At 40.9% G+C, this 23,415-nt stretch overlaps 1 protein-coding gene across 1 annotated transcript; it reads left to right on the top strand.

Annotated features, from left to right (window-relative positions):
* The first annotated feature begins 263 nt into the window (after positions 1–263).
* PIM3 (Pim-3 proto-oncogene, serine/threonine kinase) lies at positions 264–5,271 on the top strand. The gene is made up of 6 exons (XM_030238520.2): positions 264–781; positions 1,108–1,217; positions 1,356–1,406; positions 1,680–2,043; positions 3,343–3,519; positions 3,680–5,271. Exons 1-6 carry the CDS (start codon positions 700–702, stop codon positions 3,862–3,864), a joined length of 969 nt encoding a protein of 322 aa, XP_030094380.1. The 5' UTR covers positions 264–699; the 3' UTR covers positions 3,865–5,271.
* The last annotated feature ends 18,144 nt before the right edge of the window (positions 5,272–23,415 follow it).

Below are 23,415 nucleotides of genomic sequence, written 5' to 3'. Positions count from 1 at the left end.
CCCGCCCTCCCCGTGTCCGCCCGTGCGGTGGGGCGGGATAGTGCGCTGCAGTCACGGCCGCCGCCCCGCGGGGGCTCCGGCGCAGAGGGGAGGGGGCGGTGGGGACGGCGGGGAGAGGTGTTTCCCCCCCCCTCCCCCGCGGAGGGATATTCTCGGCGCGCTCGCCGCACTCTGCCCGCACCAAAATATTGGGAGTTAAGAGGCGGCTCGGCGGCGCCGCCGGCTCAGAAGCGCGCGGGCAGCTCGGCGGCGGCGCGGTCTGTCCTCCGCCCGCCACGGCTCCACTGCGGCGCCCAGCCCGCTCCTGCCACCGCGGCCCCCGCAGGGGCGGGCTTCACGCGCGGAGCCGAAGCCCCCGGACTTGTCTGCCTCCGCGGAGGGCTATAGTTCTGCCTGTGCCTGCCTGCGCCCCGAGCGGCTCTCGCCGGGTGGAAGAAGAAACGCGGGTGCGGCGCGTTCGCTGATTGCGTTTCTCTGGAGGACTTTGTGCGACCGACACCTGGACTACTGCCGGCGGGGACGGACCCCCAAGGACTTCGTGGGTTCCCGCTCCCGGCCGTAGAAGGAGCCGCGCAGAAGCTTTCGGCGGCCCGCCGCCCTCCGCCGGCTCCGGAGAGTGGAGAGCCGCGCCGAGCCGAGAGGACGCCGGCGGAGCTGCCGCGGGGAACTAACTCGACGTTTTCCTCCCCCCCTCGGAAGATGTTGCTTTCCAAGTTCGGCTCGCTGGCGCACATCTGCAGCCCTAGCATGGACCACTTACCGGTGAAGATCCTCCAGCCAGGTACGAGGCTGGGGTGTCCCTGCCAGCGCCGCGCCGGAGAGGCGCGGACCGGCCCTGCGTTACCGGGGCATTGAGCTCGTCTCGCAACTCCCGGAGCTGCGTTTATTTTTTTTTTTTATTTTTTAACAGAAAAAGGTTTTTTGTTTTTTTCTTTTATAAAGCCTTGGTCGGAATCAGGGCAGCGCACACAGTATGGGTCTGCCAGGCAGAGCGTTTGTGCGCCTTTTTTTACATTATTTTTATAATTATTATCATTATTATTGTTGTTATTCGGGTGCAGCGCGGTTGCGGACGTTAACGCGGGTTTTTCCCTCTTGTTTACGCAGTGAAAGTGGAGAAGGAGCCCTTTGATAAAGTCTACCAGGTGGGCTCCGTGCTGGGCAGCGGGGGCTTCGGCACCGTGTACGCAGGGAACAGGATCGCCGACGGGCTGCCGGTGAGGCGCGGGGCGCCCGGGCGGGGGCGGCGGGCGGGAGCTTGGCGCGGGAAGCAGCGGGCGCGGCCGGCCCGGCCCTCGGCGGCGGGGCGCAGGCTGAGCCCGCCCCGCCGCTCACGGCGCCTCCGTTCTCCGCAGGTCGCCGTGAAGCATGTGGTGAAGGAGCGGGTGACCGAGTGGGGCACCATTGTAAGTACCCGGGGGGGCTCCGGGGGTGCCGCGGGGCTTCGCCGCGGCGAGGCCATTGTGTGGGCGGTGGGGCCCGCCCCGCTGGCGCGGCCTCTGCGTCGGGAGGGAATTTGGCGGGGGTTCGCCGCCGCAGCGCCGCGCCCGCCCCTCGGACTGCGGCAGTGGCAGAGGGGGCCCGTCGGCCGCGCCCTCCTCCCCGCCTCCCTCCCCTCAGCGAGGGGGTGCCCCGGGCCGCGCCACCCCCCGCTAACCCGCGCCCCTTTTTCTGCCCAGGGCGGCATCATGGTGCCCCTAGAGATCGTCCTTCTCAAGAAGGTGGGCTCCGGCTTCAGAGGGGTCATCAAGCTGCTGGACTGGTACGAGCGGCCCGACGGGTACCTGATCATCATGGAGCGGCCCGAGCTGGTGAAGGATCTGTTCGACTTCATCACGGAAAAGGGTGCCCTGGACGAGGAGACGGCCCGCGGGTTCTTCCGGCAGGTGCTGGAGGCGGTGCGCCACTGCTACGGCTGCGGCGTGGTGCACCGGGACATCAAGGACGAGAACCTGCTGGTTGACCTCCGCACGGGCGAGCTGAAGCTCATTGATTTTGGCTCAGGGGCCCTCCTCAAGGATACAGTCTATACCGATTTCGACGGTACGTGCCTCCCACCCTTCCTGTGCCCCTCGCGGGGTGATGCCCTCCCTAGAGCTGCCGCTTAGCCCCTTTGCAGTGACCAGTGACAGCAAGCAGAGCCCCTTTTGCGGGGATTCATATCAGGTCTATCAGTAATGGAAACCTGTGGACCCGAAGCCGCTTAGGGGTGTTCAGTTGCGTAGGAAAGAAGCGATTCCAGGCAGTGACGCAGCAGTTTATGTTTCCCTGTCTTGGAAAAAGCGGGGTTTTTTTCCTAGAGGGCGATCTGTTTACATGGAGGTTTTGCCAGTGTCGGATGTTTCCATGTGTGGATATGCAGTTTTTATATGCAGTGTTTTTTTTAACTCGGAGTGGTACCTCCCCCGCTCCCATTCTGCCAGTGTCCTGGAAATCCCGCATTGCAGATTTTAAAGCGATGGGGACAAATGCACTCCCTCGAAATTACTTGCTACAGCAGCTGGGGTCGATGCTTTAGAGATGGGAAAGCTGAACATAAGCCAGCATGTGACCAGAGGGAGCATTTCCCCCAGTCCTTGGAGTACGACTGATGTAACACCGGGGTCTCGCTCCCCCCCGCCCCCAGCTGCCGCACTCACATCTGTTTGTTGTGAAACCCGAAGCCCTGCCGCACGTGACCCTCGGCATCACGAATTCCCCGTTTTGTTTGGTATCCAAGGAGCCCTCGGACACTGGAGGGAGGAGAAAGGGGGAGCGAATTGGGAAAAGCTGCCGCATAGAAGCCCCGGGGGGAGGCCTTAAAAACATAGAAATCGTAAGCGGCCCTATTTTGTTTACTGCCCTGTGGAATTGGATAAAGCAGATTAGCCCCGTGTAATGCGGGCAGACCTGAGTTTCACCTTCTTGTCGCCCTCTCCTCCTCCCTGCCAGCCCCCTTTGTCCTTTTGTGTCTATTTTTGGTGTGATGCTGCAGACGCCACGTGGTCAGTGAAAGGGAGCTTGCCTCAGTAAACAGTCAGCTGATGGGGCTGTGTTATTCCTTGCAACAAAATAGAACAACCGGATGGGCCAAGTCTGTTATGGTGTAACGCTGCAGATGACCTGAAATTACACTGCTAATGGCTTTGGCTTGTGAAAAATTTAAAGCTGTTTAGTTTTCTGGGTTTGGTGTTGGTTTTTTGGGTTTTTTGGGGCTTTTTTTTTGTTTTTTTTTTTTTTTATTTTTAAATTCTTAAATATCAAGTTTTTGAATTTAATTTAGTTCTGCCAGAAGGAGCTGAATAGTAGGGAAACAGTTTAAACCTTTACTCTAATTGTGTTGCTGGTTTTTTTTCCTTTCAGGAACGAGAGTGTACAGCCCTCCAGAGTGGATCAGATACCACAGATACCATGGGCGGTCAGCAACAGTATGGTCTCTGGGAGTTCTGTTATATGACATGGTTTGTGGAGACATCCCTTTTGAGCAAGATGAAGAAATCTTGAGGGGGCGATTATACTTCAGGAGAAGAATTTCACCTGGTAAGTTCTGCAGAAGTCAAATGGGTTTTTTGGTTTTGGGTTTTTGGGATTTTTTTAAATGGCCTTGTGCACGTGAGCTTGTGTGGGTGGATTTTTGTTACTGAGGATTGTCTTATTTTTTACTTTTTTATTCTAATATGATTTTCTTTTTTTGTTACAGAATGTCAACAGCTGATCAAATGGTGCCTTTCACTGAGGCCTTCAGACAGACCAACACTTGAGCAGATTTTTGACCATCAATGGATGCACAAATCTGAAGTAGTGAAGTCTGAGGACTGTGACATAAGGCTACGGACCCTTGATACTGATGTATCTAGCACAAGTTCAAGTAATGAGAGTCTGTGAATTACTAAGGACCTCGCACTGGGAGGGGGAGCTTCAAGCAGAAAGACCACAGTGCTGCTGCCAATACATAGGAGGGGCTAGAAAAATGCATTCATTATTCTGTAGTTGAATCTTTATCTGAGGGACTTGATTTTGTTTTCCCCCTTTGCTGGTTTCTGCTTTGAAATGAGAGATTTCCTTTGGAAACGCTGATGTTTGGGAGTTGCAGGTCAGTACTTAGTCAAAGACTGACCTTATTAAGAAAGCAGTGACCTCTTGAATACATGGTAAACTTTTTTGCTCTCATAGAGCCTGGACTAGATTTTATTTGCTTTTGAGTGCCTTTTTGAAAGCTGCTTCAGTGGGACTTTCTTTTTTGAGCTGTCTATGTCCAAAGAAGATCCAGTTCATTATAGGAATTTGCTCCCTTTAGACTCAGTGCTGGGGGAAGCAGCTCCTATGATGCATTGGAGAACCTGTTCGGTGATTGAATGAAGTAGTCCCATCCACTGGTGATGGAATACTTGAACACAGACATTTCACTCCTGCCCCCCCGCCCCTTACAAATCCAAGCCACCTCTGCTGCTCAAAATATTTCCTATAGCCTGCACAGAAATATGAACAGGTATATCGGCTTCTTTATCAGAAACATTTATTCATGTTTCCTTTTATCATCTCTACATTGGGCATGAGAAGCCCCTTTCTCAACTCCCCCTGGCCTTTTGTCACCCTGCGAGTCTTAAAGTATGTATGGGCATGTTGAATGCACAATCAATGCAATATTCAAGGACTTCTACTTTTTTTTCCATACCTGTATAATGTGTTTATGTAAACTTGGTTTTTCCCGTGTACTATACAGTTATTTATTGTTTGGATTTTAGAAGACCTCCCACAGTTTTCAACTGTGGCTATTTATTTGGTTAATTTATTTGGTTAGAGTTATTCAACACTGTGCTTTCCCCTCCTTCTCCCCATGGGAATTCTAGTGGTTTGCCCATGGCACTTTTTTTCCTGCATTCCTGTCAACTTTTGGTTACAAAAAAATAAAAATAAAAAAAAATTTCTGACCTTACCAGTTTTTTGTTGGAAGATGGGAAATTGTTGTACAAAGTCTAATTTAAGGGAAATAGAATGACTTTTTAAAGTTAGTCAGTATGCCTTTTGTCTGGTATTATTGTACCAGAAGTGTAAAGTAATGCTGTTTGGAAGGGTTTTAAATTATTGACATTGTACAGTCTCCGTGCATTGGCTCTGGAAGGTAGAGTGGCAGAGTCATAAACCTTAATTTATTTTAATAGCTGTGTTTCTGTGATCTGGTTGCATTTATGCAGCTTGGATTTGGATTTTTTTCTTCTGTTTAACGGTGTGAAATGTATGGAGATCATATTTTTTATACAGGTATTTCAATTAAACTTTTTGTATATAACAGTTCTGTGTTTGTGTTTTTACTTTTACCTTCATTGTTACTTGTGATGAGCTGGGAAACCCACTCTGTTACCATCTGAAGCCTTGTGTGAGGCCTGCAGCAGCTGAGCCGGAGTTAGGAGAAGGTCTGTGCCATTAAGCAGTGACCATTTTGAAAGAATTAAGCAATCCTTCACCAGAGCTCTATCTGCTCCTCAATCACTGCGTTTGATGTTGGACTGGGGAAGGAGTACAATACAACAGCACTAATGGCCTGCATAAAAGGGAATTGGCCCTGTAATTGTGGGACTTTTACCTCTGTAAACACTGAATATCAGTGTACTTGTCCCTAAGTATAACAAGGAAGGAGCTCTGTAGCTGCTGGTGGTTACGTTTTCACAGTTGATATGTTTACTTTCCATTACATTCAGTTTCCTTCTTCCCACTTACACCTTCCTTCTGGGGCTGGGTGAGGACTTCTGGTAAAGGGACGGCATTCTTGGGGATCAGGGTCATTGTTTTCCTTCAACTCCCTTAGATTATCAAAGACTGGTGCGACTGTCACTTAATGGAGTGTGATACAGGGGAGCATGTGCTATTCTCACCTACAGCAAAGGACAAGAGAAATGTCCTCAGCATTTATCTTCACTTGTTGGGAGTCAAGTCCTGCAGATTAAGGATTTCATCCTCGTTTCTCTGCAGCCAGAGACTTACCTGATTTGGTCTTGTTGCGGGGGTGGTAGTGATTACAAGATTTAACTACTGCAGAGGGATCTGCAAGGTGTATTTAAGGATGTGTTCAGTCATTAAAGGTGCTTTGTAGTTGTCACACTTAAGGGCTAGACTTGGAATCTTAGTTTTATGTTATTTCCCTTTCTGGGGATCTGCCAGCTCATCTGCTATTATTTTGGTTCCTGTGGGTAATATCTCGCTGGAGTCACATCAAGCTCCTGATGCTAACTAGTTTAGACTCAAAATGCCAATAGATAGCAGGAGGTAAATCTGAAGAAAGAAGACCATTTTTAGTCTGTGCCCTTTTCTGATGACACAGAAGGAAGGTGTGTGGCCTTTTCTTGGCTGTAAAAAGCAAGCTCAAAGTACTCTAGTTGGGGAAAAAAAAGCCCTAACCACTCTTCTGTCCGTCAATTTATTTTCTATGTTTTCTGATTTTTTTTTTCCTTTTTTATTTTGGACTTGTTTCCCCAGTTTTTAATGAAAATCTGTATATATGCTAAACCTAGTCCCTGAAAAACTCAGTTCCCTATTGTTGGAACTCTATTCACAGAAATAAAAGATTCTACAGTTATGATTGCTTAGAAAAATCACAGTGTCATATTGGAAGACCACTTAAAAGTGAATATTTAGAGTTTTGCTTTGGAATGAGAAATTCCTTTTGCTTAAGAGGGGAGGATTCAGGTATGCTACAAGAGAGATGATCCCAGCACCTAGTGCATTTCTTTAGGGAAACATGTTTCTAACCACAAGAGGTCCCTGGAGAAATTCCAGTAGCTGACAGTAATTAACGTCTTCCACTCCAGTGATTTCACATGTTCCCAGCTGTTCAGAGGGATGGCAGCAGGGCTGTATGGGTGAGCTTCAAAGGGCTACCAGAAAAGCGATTCTAAAAACACATTTGTAAAGCTATTGTTGATTGCTGAGCCAGGGACTTTCAACATTTCCACAAGAGCTGATGTTACTTTCCTTAGCTTCACTGAGAATCAGAGCTGAAACGCTCTGTTTTGAAACATTAAAACTAGGTTTTCACCTTTTGCTACTAAGGCAAAATGCATTAAAAGGATAAAGGTCAAAAGGACACGAGCACAAGTGCTGACTCCCCTCTGGGATTAGCTCAACATAAAAGGTGCACTTTCAGTGCTGCACAGGCAGCTTTGGTTGTGAAACTCCCCTGTACACTAATAGAAGCCATGCGGCTGAAACACCATATACTGAAAGTAATGATTTGTAAAAATAGCTTTTCATTACAGTTGAAAGTTGGAAAATGATGTGTTAATACAGTTCCATTAGCTGAGTGTTTCTGCCAAAATGAGCAAGTCAGTGACAGCTCTTGGTTTCTCCTGTGCTTCTATCTGGTGTTAATACCATTAAATGTTATTTCTCTGGGATCCTCCTCTTCATGTTCTCTCCCCACTAGGTTGGTTTTCCACAGCACAAAGCTTGAAAAATAAAATTCAGCAGGTCATTCAAAACACTATAGTTTAAATCAGGGCCTGTTTTAACCTTGAAAAACTGATTTAACAATACTCCTACCTATGCATGTATGTATGCTACTGGTTTCATAATAGATATTTTAAATTAATTCTGATACTGAAATATCTTTAGCAATGTAGTGTTTTGTGTAATCCATATCCTGATTAAAGCTCATTTCCCTGCATGCATAAGCATACACACTATTCTTTTTTTTTCCTCTCTTTTTGTTAACTGAGCTTATATTTACTGAAGCAGCTGAATAAGAGCCCTTTGAAAATAACTATCAAAAGATGTTAGGAATATTGACTAGGGTGTGTTCCCACCGAACACTTATGGTTCTCTCTCAGTGGTTTAGTGACCTCTGTTGGTGAAATAAAAGTACATGTTCCAAAAATAATGATGCATAAATAGGGGAGATTTTAAAGCACTGCTGGCTGATATTTTTAGATATGAGTGAGTATGGCTGATACTTAATTATCCCGTAATGCTTGAAGGGATATTTCACAAAAAATGAAAAATTTTAAATTACTACAATTGCGAAAATAACTTTTCGATAAAAATGGGGGAGGGGATCATGTATTCAAAAGGTTGTCAAATCTGCATCTGATGTTACAGTGCTAACTGGCCTGGTGTGCCCCAGTCACCTACATGACTCTTGGCATGAGCCTTTACAACCCTATTAGCCCTCATTCTTCCACTTCATTTCAGCAACCAGGAGAGTCACTTGTCTTCTGGCATGCAGATGGGCAATAATTCTCAGTGGTGTAACTAGACAACAGAAGGTTGTGGCCCTATCAGCCTCATATTAGGGGAATTTTTTTACTAACAGCAGTTGATGCCACAATTCGTGGCAGAAGTCAAGATGACAGCGTTTCAATTTCAGTGCAATAGTTTTTGATACTGTCCCAAAAATTTCTCTGCTTGTAAATTTGCAATTACTGAGTTTCACGGTTATCTGTGATTTAAAAATATAATATGCTTTTGCCTACAGCGTTTCTCCAGGTAGCTGATTTACCAGAGACATATTAAGCTTTGGTTATATTGCAGAACTGCTAAACAAAGTGATAAGGAGGCCACAAATCCATGCAACTAAAAATTAATTTTAATCTGTATAAGACAGGATTCCTATTTATTTCAGAGAATGCTTGTCTCACAACTGGTGAATTCATGTTATCACTAAAAAATGGGTCCACAAAGACATACTAACTCTTTTTTTTATGAAGAGAAGTGACCAGAGAACTCTGGAGCTGAGGTTTAACTCAAAGCAAAATGAGAAGCAGAAACATACATCCATTAAATTCTTGCAGATATTTTCTTAGCTTGCAATTCCACCCCTGATTTTCCAATGAATTTAAAAGGTATTCAATCTTTCTGTCCTTTACTGTTCGTAATTATTATTTGTGATACAGCCTGGCACACTCAAGTTTTAAGAAGCATTAAGTGGTTTGCCATACTCTGATAAAATAGCCATGTTTATATGTCAGATGCTGGGATTTCCTTTTCCTTAAAATGCTGTGAAGGAAATGACTTGCCTGCGGAAACCTTCTGCTTACATAATAACATAAATTCAATATAGGTCTCAGATTAGCTGTGTTTAAGCTCTAATTAATATGGTCTTAGTAAGAACGTTATCTATTATGGCTAATACTCTGCTAATTGACTACACAAACCATTATGTAAAAAGCTGCTTATACTAGTCCACTAAGAGAATTAGTGAGATGCATACTTTGACTTGCACTGTTTCTCAGGTAAGTCTGTGTTAAACATCAAAATTAGAATTAAGTCATAGTCAGAAAAGTGACTTGTGGATCAATATGAGTCTTTGTTTACTACTGTTGACTCAGCAGTTGCTTTAAGTCTTCAATTAGGAGTACAGAAAAATTACAGAAAATTGTATTGAAAACTGAAGTATTTTGGTATTTTGCTCCATTATATACAAAATCCTGAAGCAAATGTTTTATTATTTCATGAACAGTTGTCTGCTAGGTGGATTTTTTTCTTTTTTCTGTAGGTTAGTGCTGCTGAAAAAAATGCTCTTTTGTAGAAATAAAAAAAGTTTTGCTTGAGAAATTTACTCTGGTAATTATGAATGGCCTGGTTTCAGGGTTGAAGTTTCTCTCTCCCCTTTTCTGCTTCCTTTCTTTTAGGACAGGAAAATGTAAGCATCAAATATCAGTCTATTTGAATTAAAATATATAAATATGTTAGCAAGCATATGTTATAAAAGACTCATGTGATGATTCCCCATATAGTATTTCTTTCCCAGAAATTTCCAATCCTAATATAGTCATAAAAGGTAAAAGTCTCTTTTAAGATCATCCTAAGGAAAGATGTCCATTACCTGTGGGGAAATACCCCTGTGTTCAGACTCCATGCAAAGATTGTGGGGGAGAGAGAGGGGAGGGGAAGAAGAGGGCAGTTTGTTTGTTTGTTTGTTTGTGTTTTTATAATGTCTAAGTAATATCAAAATCCTTAAAATATAAAGATTTACCAGCATTAAAAAATGTAAGAAATCACTGCTTTGCAGAGGGGAATTTGTCTATTGTCTGGGCGAATAGAAATGAATAAAAAATTTAATCAACAGGAAAGCAGATTAAGTTGTGATAAGGAAGAGTTTTATATCTGTAAGGCTAGCTGAACACCAGAGTAAACAGACTATGTAGTATAGTAAATCAATATTTTTAGAAACAAGCATTTTTCAGAAATCATCTAGAAGATACAGCTATTTTAAAATTACCTTGAATTTCTTCAGCTAACGATCTGGAATTACAAAGATGGATTTCAGTCACAACATTCATCTGCTTCTTGAACCAATATAAAATTTATTGACAGTGCTGGTTTTGCTACTGGCAAAACCAAAACTTTTTAATGCAGATTTGACCTAATCAATAGCAGTAGTGACAGATTTTGTCATGATGGTGAGGCTATGGTGCTGCTGACCTTTTCTCATAGCCAGCATCAGCTAAATTGTTCCTCCCAATATCCTTTCCTTTTGCTGGTGCATTGGTATTAAGATCAATACACTGATCTCTCTGATAGCAATCCAGCAGAAGTGAGGGAATATGCACAGCTGTTTGGGTCTGGGATGTGATAGAAGAGAGATGGTATTGCTGAAGAAAGGAAATGTGTAATAACAAAATTTTCCTTAGTCAGTACCATCAAGCATACACCCTAGTTTCTATTTGATAATTTCTGCAACAAGGAATTTGTAAAGAACATGACAAATCTTGCTTTTTTAAACCTCACATGCAAATTATTTTAAGTGGCTTTTCTTCAAATCAGGTGCTGAGCATTTGTTTGTGAAGCATCAAGTACTGATGAAGTGAAAGAACTCAGGTCACTCAGTATCCTACACAGGTCAAAACTTAATTCATGACCATATTTTTATATCTTAGCAGTATGCCCTACTTTTTGACCAGCTTCACAGGTACATTTGCAAATGATAAAATACATTAAACATTTCAGAATTGTTAATCAATGACAACGCTTTACAGCTATTCATGAAGAAAAGTTGCAGTGAGAAAAAGCAATGCAAATGAGTTGAGATATCATAATTGCATTTATTGTTTTATCTCAAGGTCTATTGTTTTCCTATTTCTCTGGCATTTTGAGTCTCTTCAGCAGGCATGAGCTCCACTGTCCTCTCTAGGATATTTTTATTCAATATCCACAGTTTAATATGTAGGATTCCAATATACTTAAAGGAAAACTTCTGCAACTAATCATGAAAATCTTGTTTAGTCCCTATCTAAACCATGATTTTTGAGTGCATTTTAAAGATGCACTGTTCCCAGTTTAGTGCTTGTTGTGATGATGCACTCAAGTAGCTCTAATAGCTGAGGATCACCATTTCCTAGCCAAAATACTCTTGGTGGTATGGAACCCAGTTCTTCAGTTCTTGTCCAAAATTTCCAATCATTTCAAGAAAGATTTTGTCTTTGTGATGACTACAGAGATATCCCTTAACATGTGACAAAAGAGTGTCTGCCCTAGAGAGAAAATGAATAAGAACGCCTGAAGTTGTAAAGCAAACCTCTCCTGCAATGCTGAAAAGCAGCAGAAAAAGGAGAAAGAAGCCCTTCTGTCTTTCAGAAGTCATAGCTGCACCTCTCTGTAAGACAACAACTGTTATTTGGAAAGCAGGGGCAAGGTAACTTGAAAGAAAACGAGAGCATAAAAACTATCTCAAAACCCGAGTCCTTGATGGTACTTTTGTTGATACCACAAAGAGCAGTTGCTCACCCCTGAGATTAGCCCAGTTGGTTAGAGCATGCTAACCAACACCAGTTCTCTTTCCCCATGTAGCTGTCTGTTAGTGTGAAAAAGGGTTCATAACAATGTTGATCATAATTTGTACCTCTCTTTTCCTCTGCCGGACAGACCTTCTATGTCACCAACTAGTGGCACAATCCAGCTCCTTTCATGGCCTGTGACAAACTCCTCCTGATACAGGTGATGAGGGGAGTCACAGTTTCAGAACAAATAATGCATACTTTCATATTCTTTACTAAGTAACATCCTCATTATTTAGTATTGTTTTTAAACTAATGTCATCATCACAAAAACTGCCCTGGTGTCAGTGGTTCTTTTCACCCAGATAGTTTTCACAGTCCTTTAGAGAGTTAATTCACTGATTATGAATATATATATATATATATATGTATATATATGTATATATATGTATATATATGTATATATGTGTATATGTATATATATATATATGTATATATGTATATATGTAAATATATGTATATATGTATATATGTATATATATATGTGTGTGTGTGTATATATATATATACGTATATATGTGTGTATATATATATGTATGTATATGTGATGGCAACTTTTGTTTACATCTTACTGCCATCTTATAACTTTCTTAATTCCAGAACAAAGTAATATAGTTGACAACAATGAATATTTAGCCAAGCTATTAACAGACCTGAAATTATTTACTCTTTCTGACAAATTTTTCAGTTTTCTTGTAAAATTGAATTTCTTCAATGGAAATTTCGAATCACACAAGTTCATATATATGGCTATCTATATATATAATAGTTCAAACTCTTACAGTAGGTTTTCTCTAATGAACAGATTAGTTCAGTTGAAGCTCACTGACAACTGAGCACCACAAATGGTGGTCATCAAAGCAATATTAAAAAGTCATATAGAATCCCTGGACAAACACAAGATTATCAAAAGTGCACATTAAATTCTCCCAGGTCGTGCAGGTGGCCAGTACAAACCTTGTGTGGCACTGGTGACAAACTGGAATGGAAGATACTTCAAGTAGCATAGTGATAAGGCATCAAATGACTTGGTGCTGGTTTTCTGCAGGGAAAGGTTACCATGCATAGAAGGCATATGTTTGTTCTCTAGTACTGTACTTCTGCTCTCCAGCTGCTAAAATTGAATATAATTGATTGCCAATTGGCTTAGACCTGGAAAAAAAATACAAACATTTGTGTTGAAATAAGTATCTTGACATATCTAGATGAACATTTACAATGCTGTTAACTGACTCAAGCTAATGCAATCAACTCCGAGGAGCAAAACACTCCAGAATCACAGACACCAACTAAGAGATTGTCTAATCAGACTTTCTGCAAGTACATTTCCCAGGTAAATTTTTGAACTAACAGCTCTTTGACAGCTATGGATAATGAAAAGTGGTTCATTTTCTTTTTTGTCACTAGTTTTATGTAAAGCCTGTTTGGGAACCTTTGTTGGAGTATCTGTTACCCCAATATTTAGCTAGTATGGTTTCAGTTTTCAGCTGAAACCCTGGTCTGGGTAGGTAGATCAGTACTTAGCACAGCCTGATGTCTGGTTCTCATGTATATTTCCATGTAGATTTGCTTTAGAAGGTGATTTGCTTATTTAAAGAGCAGTATGGGGTATGAAAGGGTTATGTAAATATATGCTTTGCAACTATAGTAGTGGCCATTTTAAATAGGTAAATGTCATTTAAAAAATCACAAAGTGAAGAAAAGTTGCAATGGCATCTTTGATTGAATACATCTGCTCACTGATTACCTAAAACTATGGAGCAGCTACTTGCAACAGATTTACCCTCCACATGTATTTCAGTCTAACCATCTCAAAAACTGACTGGGGTATGTTGTACAGATTTTGACTACATGCTGGCCTGCATATGCCACTGTAATTTATACAGTTGATTATCTTCCATTTTCTCAAGGATATTAACTGGCATGAACCTTCGTTTTTTTTCATTTCCAGTAATTAATTCCCTGTAGAGAGTGACTGAAAATACGAAACAAAAGCTTTTAATCAGAAATTATTAGAGTTGTCTTGTCAGCCGTCTGTTAATCACTGTGCATTTTTGTATAAGGAGTGAAAATTGTACTAAACCTTATACTTAATTAAAACATATTGTTTCCATAGCAGATTGGAAAGTACTGTCATCTGTTTAGACTTGCACCCTAAGATTCATTAAGGGTTGGTTTCCTGCAACATGCAGGCATTTAGAAATTCATTCTACTGGGCACTGAATGAAGGTACAAAGGGTGAGGGTTATAGCACATGCAAGAATTCTTTTGTTAAATGTCTTCCAAACCCCCACCGTAATGCAGACTGACAACATAGTAAAGGAATACTAATGAAACTGAATGGGATTAAAACTAGAAAGTGAAGAATAATGAGGGGAAAAAAAGTCTTGCAGATTTTGAGATTCATTGTGGCAGTCTGGTCATGTGAATGACATGGGCACTAGAATTTTGTGTAATCATTCTTGCTTGAGTCTTTATTATATAAATTTTAAAAAGAAGTGGTTTTTTGTAAATTTGCCATTTCTGGGGAAGTGACTACAGTAGCTTATTGAAAGCTAATGAGACCTGAATGCTCTGGTGTAAGATTCCTCTAAAGATCCAGAAGGAAAAATATGGGAAAATGACAATGACCGATTATTGTTTATTATTACAGTGAGGTGCAAAGACTTGCAAAACACTGCTTCTTTTCAATGTCTTTTTAATGCATCAGCACCCTGCTACATCATCATTATGTAGGAACATGTAAGAGGTGCATATCTTATTACTGTGTTCAGGGAAGAATTTAATATCAGCCCCAAGTTCTTGCCAGAGTGAGGTAGACGCTGCTCTATCCATCAAGATGACTGAACTGCAGACAGTCCTTTGGCCAAAACTGGTATTAAGTGTTGGCTTGTAAGACCAACCTTATCACCGTGTCAGCTGCTTGTTGTGTTTTGTAGAATCTCACTGTTATCAAGCTTGACAAGTTCTGCTCTGTTCCTGCCTGCTCCTTGCCCCAGGGTTCATCTTCAGCTACCTGGATTTCTTATCTCATCACTATTCTTTACCATTTTCACACCACACCCTTTGGTTTCATAGTTCTCTTGACTACCTCTTGGTTTCTCTGTCTCTTGCCTCCAGCCCCAAGGTCAGGGATTTGCCAGCAGCTTTCCTGTCCCAGGTGTATTGCTGCAGTGAAGACTTTAGAGGGATTGCCCTGGGAGCATATGATCAGATGCAGCAGTAACAAGTGCAGTACCTCACTGAGAGCCAGATGCAGACATGGGTAAAAAGCCATTAATGTTTTATATTACTCCTATTTATCATTAGCAGCTGTTGATTAAGTAAGTAATATGACTGATCTCAGGCAATAAATGCAGCTTTGCTCTGAAGCACTTGCAGTCCAGAAAGGCAAACAGCAGGCAAAGTGTAAGGGGTAAGGGATGAATATATATTTTTTGAAACAATACCATCTATTTCTACTGGCCCTCTGCCTGGCCATTATTAACTCACAGAACTTTGTAGGCATCCAAGTTGGATCTTCCTGCTGTTACTGGAAAATTTTTCTTGGCTCAGGTATGAAAATAATTTCCTTTCAAACTCAACACTATGTTGTTACGATATCCATTTTGATAATCTAATGGTCAAATGTGATGATTGTGTCTTGGAGCACCTCACAGGGACACCATTGTTGTGTGATGGTGACCTTACATCTGGGAACAGCCTTGCTTAGGGCTTCCCAACTCTATCTCTTACAAGGCCATATGACAGATATGTGCAAGGCTCCATGCCTTGTTTAAAAACTCCTTGACACAGTCGTGCCACTTCTGACTCTTTGTACTGCTGTGACATGACCCTGACACTGCAAATATTCTTCTGTATTATGCAAGGGTGTCACTACAGAAGGAGGATTATGTGAGGTCATGGCTAGAGTCTGATCCTGACTCAGTCCCAGATGTACAAGCAGAAAACTGTTGAGTGGATTAGTATGTAAGTGGCTTTTAGAGGCAACTGCCCTCTTATCTGACATTGCTAGGTGAACAGATGCTAGATGTTGCTAGATATTGCTAGGTGTTGCTGGATGGCCCCAATCTGTTCAACAACCATCTGCATTAACTTATAACATAGGATAACCTTGGACAAGAGCAGCCAATGGAACCAGTCCACCTTCGTGACACACATGGGCTTATTTTTATTTTTTCAGGCATGTACACATTACTCTATTTTTATCCCTTGACAGCAATGAGACTTAGTCATAGCTGATAGGTGATCTCATCTCCTCTTCATCAACCAAAAAAACAAAAAAAATTAGTCAGAGGAACCTTATCACTTCTAACAGGAAACTGTACAAGCCACAGTTGGTCTGCTAAAACAGAAGACACACCAAAGCAGAAAACATTGATAAAAGTAGGTGTGAAATGTAGGCCTTTCTTCTAAGCTACACAAGTGGACTTCCCTGGCAGAATGGAGTTGCTGGAGGAGATCTTTCACTGCCTAACCTAATGTTTCCAACTTCATTACATTAGAACTCTAGTATCACAAGTAGCAAAATCTCATCTACCACATATATAGGTGCCTCTGAAGCCTACATGTTCCTGCTGGAACAAAGAGTTTAAGAGTCATTCAAATATCTTGTAAAAACTGTTATTGCTGATGCATATGGATTCTGTGGGTTTTTGCTTATATCTACCCTTGTTAAAATGAAAATCAAACCATACCATATTGTCAGGTTTTCCCTCCATCTCTTTACCCACTGCTATTTTCACTCTTACCAGTATGTTTTTTCTTTGCCAGCAGTTATCTTGCTAAGCTGGAGAGGAAGAAAGAGATCTCAGGTCTTGCTTATTTTGACTTTAGAAATTAATGTTGTCAAGTGAAGTGTTAACATAATGAAGGCAAACTTGACTTTTCAGAAAAATCAGTGAGCTGGAGTCAAGCAGTTATATCTCTTTGGGCTGAAATCAGACAAGTTCAGGGAATGTAGGAATAACTATTTGTTGTATGCAACAGGTGCACATCAGAGCAAGAGTCTTCCCAGGTGTGCTTTGGATCACCTCTGAAGGGCTTGGGAAGGCCTATGGAATGGCAATTAGAAAACTGTCAAGTGGACAGATGCAGAAGCCAACTAAAAGGTAGGTATCTGCCTTAACTGTGTTTAACTGCATGAGCTGTTGGGGCTGGGGGAGACCTAAAGTTTGATTAGAACCTTCCTGCTCTGTGACATTTCAAAAAAAACATTATGTTTGCCTCTGCTCCTCAAACAAAGGAAAGAGTGACCAACAGCAGAAAAGCTCAGAAGGTGAGTGGGAACCAAATGATCTCATGCTGTTGGTGACAATGGTGGATACATTGACGTGGACACAATGCAGAAGAATGATGTCTTGGAAAAGTCCATTCATCACGGGTTTAAGGATCAGTACAGCAAAGATTTTAAGCACTAATAGCACATAATATCACTATCTAAAGTTCTGTCTAGACTTGGGAGACCAAGGACAGATTGTCCTAGATTAGACAGGTTTCAGGGAGATTAGATAAAGTCCTTCAATTTTTTTTTCCTTTACTTGTGATATTAACGAAATAAGGCTCTTATATATCATTTAATCAGTCAGCACTTGCTCAGGTGCAAACTGAAGACATATGGAAATAAAGTACTTTGTCCTTAACAACATCAATAAACTGTAATTTCCTCAAAAGGATTCACTACTTGCTAAACTGTCAGGACCAAAGATCTCTTCATCCTGAGTGCTCAGAGGTAAATGATTTTAACATAGATTTCATTTACGTCCTGGATCTTGAGCCTTTCCAGACGGTTAAGATAAGCAAGGCTCCAACAGGTGAAAATGAAAGGAAGGAGGTTCCAGTAACTCAATCTTCTCTCCATACCTTGGGGAGTCACAATTTTAAGGCAGCTAAAGTACTTTTGTACTACTGCAAAGCACCTAGTCAGTCTGGAAGAAATCAACACTTCAAGAGAACTTCTTCAGTAGGTGTTAAGTGCTCCCATCCTCTCGGGAGGAGATTTTCATCAATGAAAACACCTCGTGGGGATGAGTACAGGAAGAAAACAATGCAGTGCTGAGGGGTGTAAACGGCTTCATTCTCTTTGGTGGGTCCTCATCCTCCCTGCCTGGGGTTATGTGCTCACAGTCCGTGATCCTGTCAATTGTTAGGAGCTGACACAGCGAGGCTTTGGGGTTGTTTACATCGTATCATCATAGCTATCACTAAGACGGTAACGAGAGAAGGGCTCAGGCAGGTTTAATGTACCAGAGACCCTAGATCCTGCAGCCCCTGCTCCTTGAGAACACCCAAGGCTCAATGGAAATGTTCAGCCCTCCCTTTTCCTCCTCTCTTCCTTCCCCCCGTGCATCTTTGCCTGAAGAGAGAAGGACCACTAAGCTGAGATCAGACAGGGAGAAGGGAGAGAACTTTGGATGCCTGCAGTGGCAAGAGGGTCCATCAGATCTTGTTTCATGTAAAAGAAAGCGTTGCAAAGACTACCAGTTTACTTGGGAAAGTGTGTAGAGATTCCATGAGACAGCTGGAGAGGCAAGGACCTTTATTGCCTTTGTTTTCATGAAGGAAGACAGATATTACACACACACACACACACACACACACACTCACTTCATTCCTAGCATGCATTGGCTTTGACAGCGTGTCCCAGGTTTCCCTTATTCCATGACATCCTCACCTTGTCCTGTCTCATGCTTTTGCCTCCTGAACTCCTCTTCCTGCTTGGGAAAATATAGGACAACTCTACCCAAATACCCTTTCTGTCTCAGTGTCTGTTTCCCTTACTGTCTGCTCCCAACAAACAAAACCACATAAAATTCCTTTTTATTTTTCCAAACTAGTTTGAGTACTATTTGAGCTGTATTTCTGGCTGGGTTTAAACAGTTAACAAGCAGTTATGGTGCTTGTCAAAATGTCTATTGCTAGCAATGCAGTGGGTGATTTTAACAATCAATGCAATTTTAGGAAGCAATCTCCTTTGTCCCCTTCTTAACACTGTTACACTTCTTACTTCTGCTGCCTTTACTTAGTAAAAGTTATTGTCAAAACCTGGACAAGGAAGATGCCATCTCTTTCTGACTCTCAGTCAATAGAAACCTTCTCTGTATTATTGGGGGGAAAAAAAAAGATCGGACATATATATTCTTCCAGCCCTTTCATCTGCATTTGCAGTAGGTCTCTGAACATCAAGGTTGCACATTTATTTTAGACTTTTTAGCTGTTAGCCAAATTGCAGCAGAGGAATTTGATCATTAGATAGTCAAGCCCAAGAAAAATGACCAGATGGTTACATGTTATTAAATGATACAAAGGAAGAAGAGAAGAAAATAAATCCCTGTGTATCTCTTCAGTACTTAGAGAAATTTCATCCAAAAAATTCAGTTAGTTCCTTGCACATGTCACATGGAGCACATCAGTTTCACTGCTCCAAGTCAATCAGACTGAGAGACTGCACAGCATTTAGGAAGGAAAGAGGCCAGGGTTTGGCATGGCAGCAGCATCCCAGCATCCTCTGCTCGGGGAGGTGATTCCCAGCTCCTCACCTGAGCTGTGTCTAGACAGCGACAGTGCACAAGCACCCAGCACTGAATGAGACTTCAAGAGCTGCTTCTAGTCATGTTTTTGATCTACAAGAAAAGAAAAAATACATGAATCCCAGAATCTTAGGTGTGTGAGAGTCTTGTTGTGTTGTTTTTGTTGTTTTTTTTTTCTGAAGAGAACTGTCACAATAAAAAAGTAATTAATAATGTCTTTTGCTGTTAGTGTCTTTATAAAGAGTTGATTTTTCTGGCGTGAATTTGGGTTTTTCTCCAAGATAAGATGCTTTTTGAATAATTCACAATACTATCCTAGAGCAAACTGGGATTTATACCAGAAACAACAAATAATATTTTTAAAGGTAAATTGAATCACATGCCATTATTCTTGTGTAAGGCTCTTTATTTGAAACACACCTTGCTCATTTCAGCAATACGAGTTATAATAACATCCAAACACTTTATTTATGTAACAGTAGAACTACTACAAGAACAAACCAAAAGGAAATCTAAAGGAGAAACAAAAGGAGAATCCAAAGAGGAAAAACAAAAGAAGAATCCAAATAAGACTTTTTTGAAGAAAAATTGCATTAGCCCCCTACAAAAATGAGGCAGTTTTACTTACACTTCCAACATTAGGATTTGGCAGACCAAATACTAGATTATTTTTTTTCTAGTAAGACAAGTGTTTCAGAGGAACACAAATGACCTTTCTAACAACCCTAAAACATCAATGCCTTTTTAACGTGTAATGTTTAAAAGGCACATGTATGATATAAATTTCCTCATCTTTACATGTTTTCTCACTTGGCCCATAATTTTGTGACCTAAACAGTGCCAGCCCAGACAGTCTGACCTTTAGTAAAGGTTTTACTTGAGCCCAGCTTAATTACCCTTCAGCCCAGTGAGAGAAGGTATATGGCTATAAACCACAAATGAAACATACATTTATATTATCAACTACTCCTTCATAGGACATTTTAAAAGAGCTTTATAAAGTTTATTTAATTTTTTATGTGAGAAATATCAGTTCTTCATTTAACTTTTCCTTATGAAATTTGTTGTCAATATCCTTGCACTGGCAAGATGTCCATGAAACCTACAAGTGGGCCACAAGTGGAAAAGAAAACTCATAGAGGAGGCAGATTTCTTCTTTGACAATAAATAGCCATATTATGGTGGCATTTATCAGGCAGGAGTGAAGACAGTGTTTTGTTTGCTCTCCCACCTGACTACATTAAGGCAAGAATTTATCACTCCTATTAGCACATATTTTTCTGGATGTACATATACCAGTGGCTACTATAAAAGTAACTAAAAGGGTTTAAAATACAAAAGCCGAGTGCTCTTAAAGGTGATTTTCAAGAGATTGTTAAAAATAAGTTTGTCTTTGCTTCTTATTTAATATGTACTAAAATTGCATAGGAGGATTCTTTTGCTTCCATTTTAACAGGTTCAGAATAAAAAAAATAATATAACAAAAATTTAAATAATATTAAAAAAGCACAAAAATGCCACATGCTATACTATGTATGATATAGCTTCATGTTTTCATCAGAAGAGAAAGTAGAAAATTGATTTATTTACTCTTTTATTTCACATTTGGTGCTCACTATATTCTTATTGGTACATATTCAGGCCTGAAAGAAGCACCAGGAGTGAGGTAGCTCTGTGGCAGCAAAGAATTTATCCCTCCCTGGAATTTCTGCCTGAAGGGAGAAGGCAACTTTTCTGTAGCTCTGAATAATTTCTCTGGATGTCATGGTTTAACCCCAGCCACCAACCAAACCCCACACCAAGCCTGCTTGCTTCCACTGGTGAGATGGGCGAGAGAGTCGAAAAAGCAAAAAAAAAAACAAAACTCATGGATGGAGACAAAACCAGTTCAGTTGGGATAGCAAAAGCCACACAAATAAGGCAAAATAAGGAATTCATTCACCACTTCCCATGGGCAGGCAGGTGTTCAGCCATCTCAAGGAAAGCAGGGCTCCATCACATGGGGCAGCAGCTTGGGAAGATAAATGTGATCACTCGAAACATTTCCCTCTTCCTTCTTCTTCACCCAGCTTTATATTCTGAGAATGATGCCCTATGGTTTGGAATATACCTTGGGTCATTTGGCATCAGCTGTCCTGACTGTGTCCCTTCCCAACATCTTGTGCCTTCCCAGCCTCCTTTCTGGTGGGGTAATGTGAGAAGCAGAAAAATCTTTGACTCTGTATAAGCACTGCTACGCAGTAGCTAAAATATCTCTGTAATCAACAGTTTCCAGCACAAATTCCAAACACAGCCCCATAACCAGCTTCTGTTGAGAAAATTAACTCTATCCCAGCCAGAACTAGCCCACAGAGTAACTATGGACTGTGCAGGAAAAGCAACTTGTAATTAAAAATATAGGAATACATTCATTAACATTACCCTTAGAGATTAATCATCTAGGTAGTATTTGTACTTATAGTACTCAAAGATAAAATATTCTGCTATTGTCAGCAAGCTTACGTTTCTTCAAATGTGGAAAAGAGCACCTGCTTAACTCCCAGTCTAAGGTAGAAAGAAATTGTTTAACCAGACTTTATATATTTTTTTGCTCATGTATAGCAAAATACATAGCACACATTGCTTGTACTTGAATTTCATACCCAGACTTAAAAACTGTAATAATATTTCAGTCAGACATAGACATTAAAATATATCAATATATAGGTGCAAATGCTAGTTTAAGCAAAGCCTTTGTCAAAAAGAGAACCTGAGGTTTCTGGCATGATATAGCTAGTAGACAGAGCAGAAAAATGGTCAGGGTAGCAATTTTGCATTTGGGCATTAGAGAATTGCAGAATTATGCTACTTTTGGGGTTTTTCCATTTGCATGGACATCTTGGAAAACCAAAATTTCTAAAAAACTTTGTTTTGGATATTTAATTTATGCTTGCAATAAAATAAAATTCTCCTAATGAGAGGATTGCCATTATGTCTAAAAGCAGAACTTAGTCTATTAGTCACATTTAGCTTCTATCCAAACCACTGATGTTCCCTTCAACTGGCCTTGTCCATGGCTATATAATACTTTTCTGCCTTTTCACTATATACAGCAACAAAAGATTTAACTGCATCTATTTCTCCAAAATGTGATTGATAATTCTAAATATAGTCTGTTAGCTGATTGAGATTTGCTTAAAACAGCATAAATTGTACATAATGGGAATTATTTCTATGACAGAAATTAGTACTTTGAAAAACTTGTGTCACTGTCATAGGCACCATGAAAACTGTGTACTTTACAAATCACCCATGGTCTCAAAAAGCAAAAATGTTTTTAAATAAAATGCCATTTCCTTTTCTTTGTTTCCCCCTAATAAGCACAGAAGGAAGTAAGTGTGTTTGTTTCCTTTCTGGGGGAGCAGAATAATATTTTTTCTGTATGTTCTGTATTTCCTATATTTATTACTGTTTCTACCCATTCACTTCTGACTATTCAACAAAATATTTTTCTCTCCCTGTGTTAAGGATCATGACAGGAATCTTTAATTAATACCAAGTTGCACTTGAAGCCAAAACCAGGGAGATGTGATGTGAAACTCTGCATTCTTTGCAGTCCTGGATGTCCAGTAGAAATTTAAATTCACGTCATCAGGCTGTAATGCTGAAGCAAAAGAAAAACAGTTTATTTGGGCTCCAGTCCTACTTACTTTTGAGAAGCTCTGTATATTCTTTACAGAAAGATGCATATTCTCTTTTAGAAAGAATGAAGAACAGAGTTTTCAAGGCCAAGTAGAATGACAGATGTTTCATGTCAATTCCCAGTTCTACAGCTCAGGAGGAAATTAGGCAGCTTTGACACTTATATATCAAAAGCACAGAAAACCCATGTAAACAATTGCTCAGAGTAGAAATAAGAATGAACAGAAAATACTTTTAATGGTGATAGAGATGCTTGTTGACTAAGTACCATGCAGCTGCTCACTCATACCTGCCCCACCCTTTCTTGGTGGGATGGGGAGGAGAACTGGAAAAAAAAAGGTTAAAAACACAGGTTAGGATAATAATTTAATAATTGAAATAGTTAAAAGATTGAAATAATTATTATCATTATTATTAATAATAAATACAAATAATAGCAAAGAAAAGGGACACAACAA

This window comes from Serinus canaria, chromosome 1A, assembly GCF_022539315.1.
Source record: "Serinus canaria isolate serCan28SL12 chromosome 1A, serCan2020, whole genome shotgun sequence".
Lineage (NCBI taxonomy): Eukaryota > Metazoa > Chordata > Aves > Passeriformes > Fringillidae > Serinus > Serinus canaria.
The sequence above is the reverse complement of the archived record's forward strand: the minus strand, read 5'-3'. Positions and strand labels throughout refer to the sequence as shown.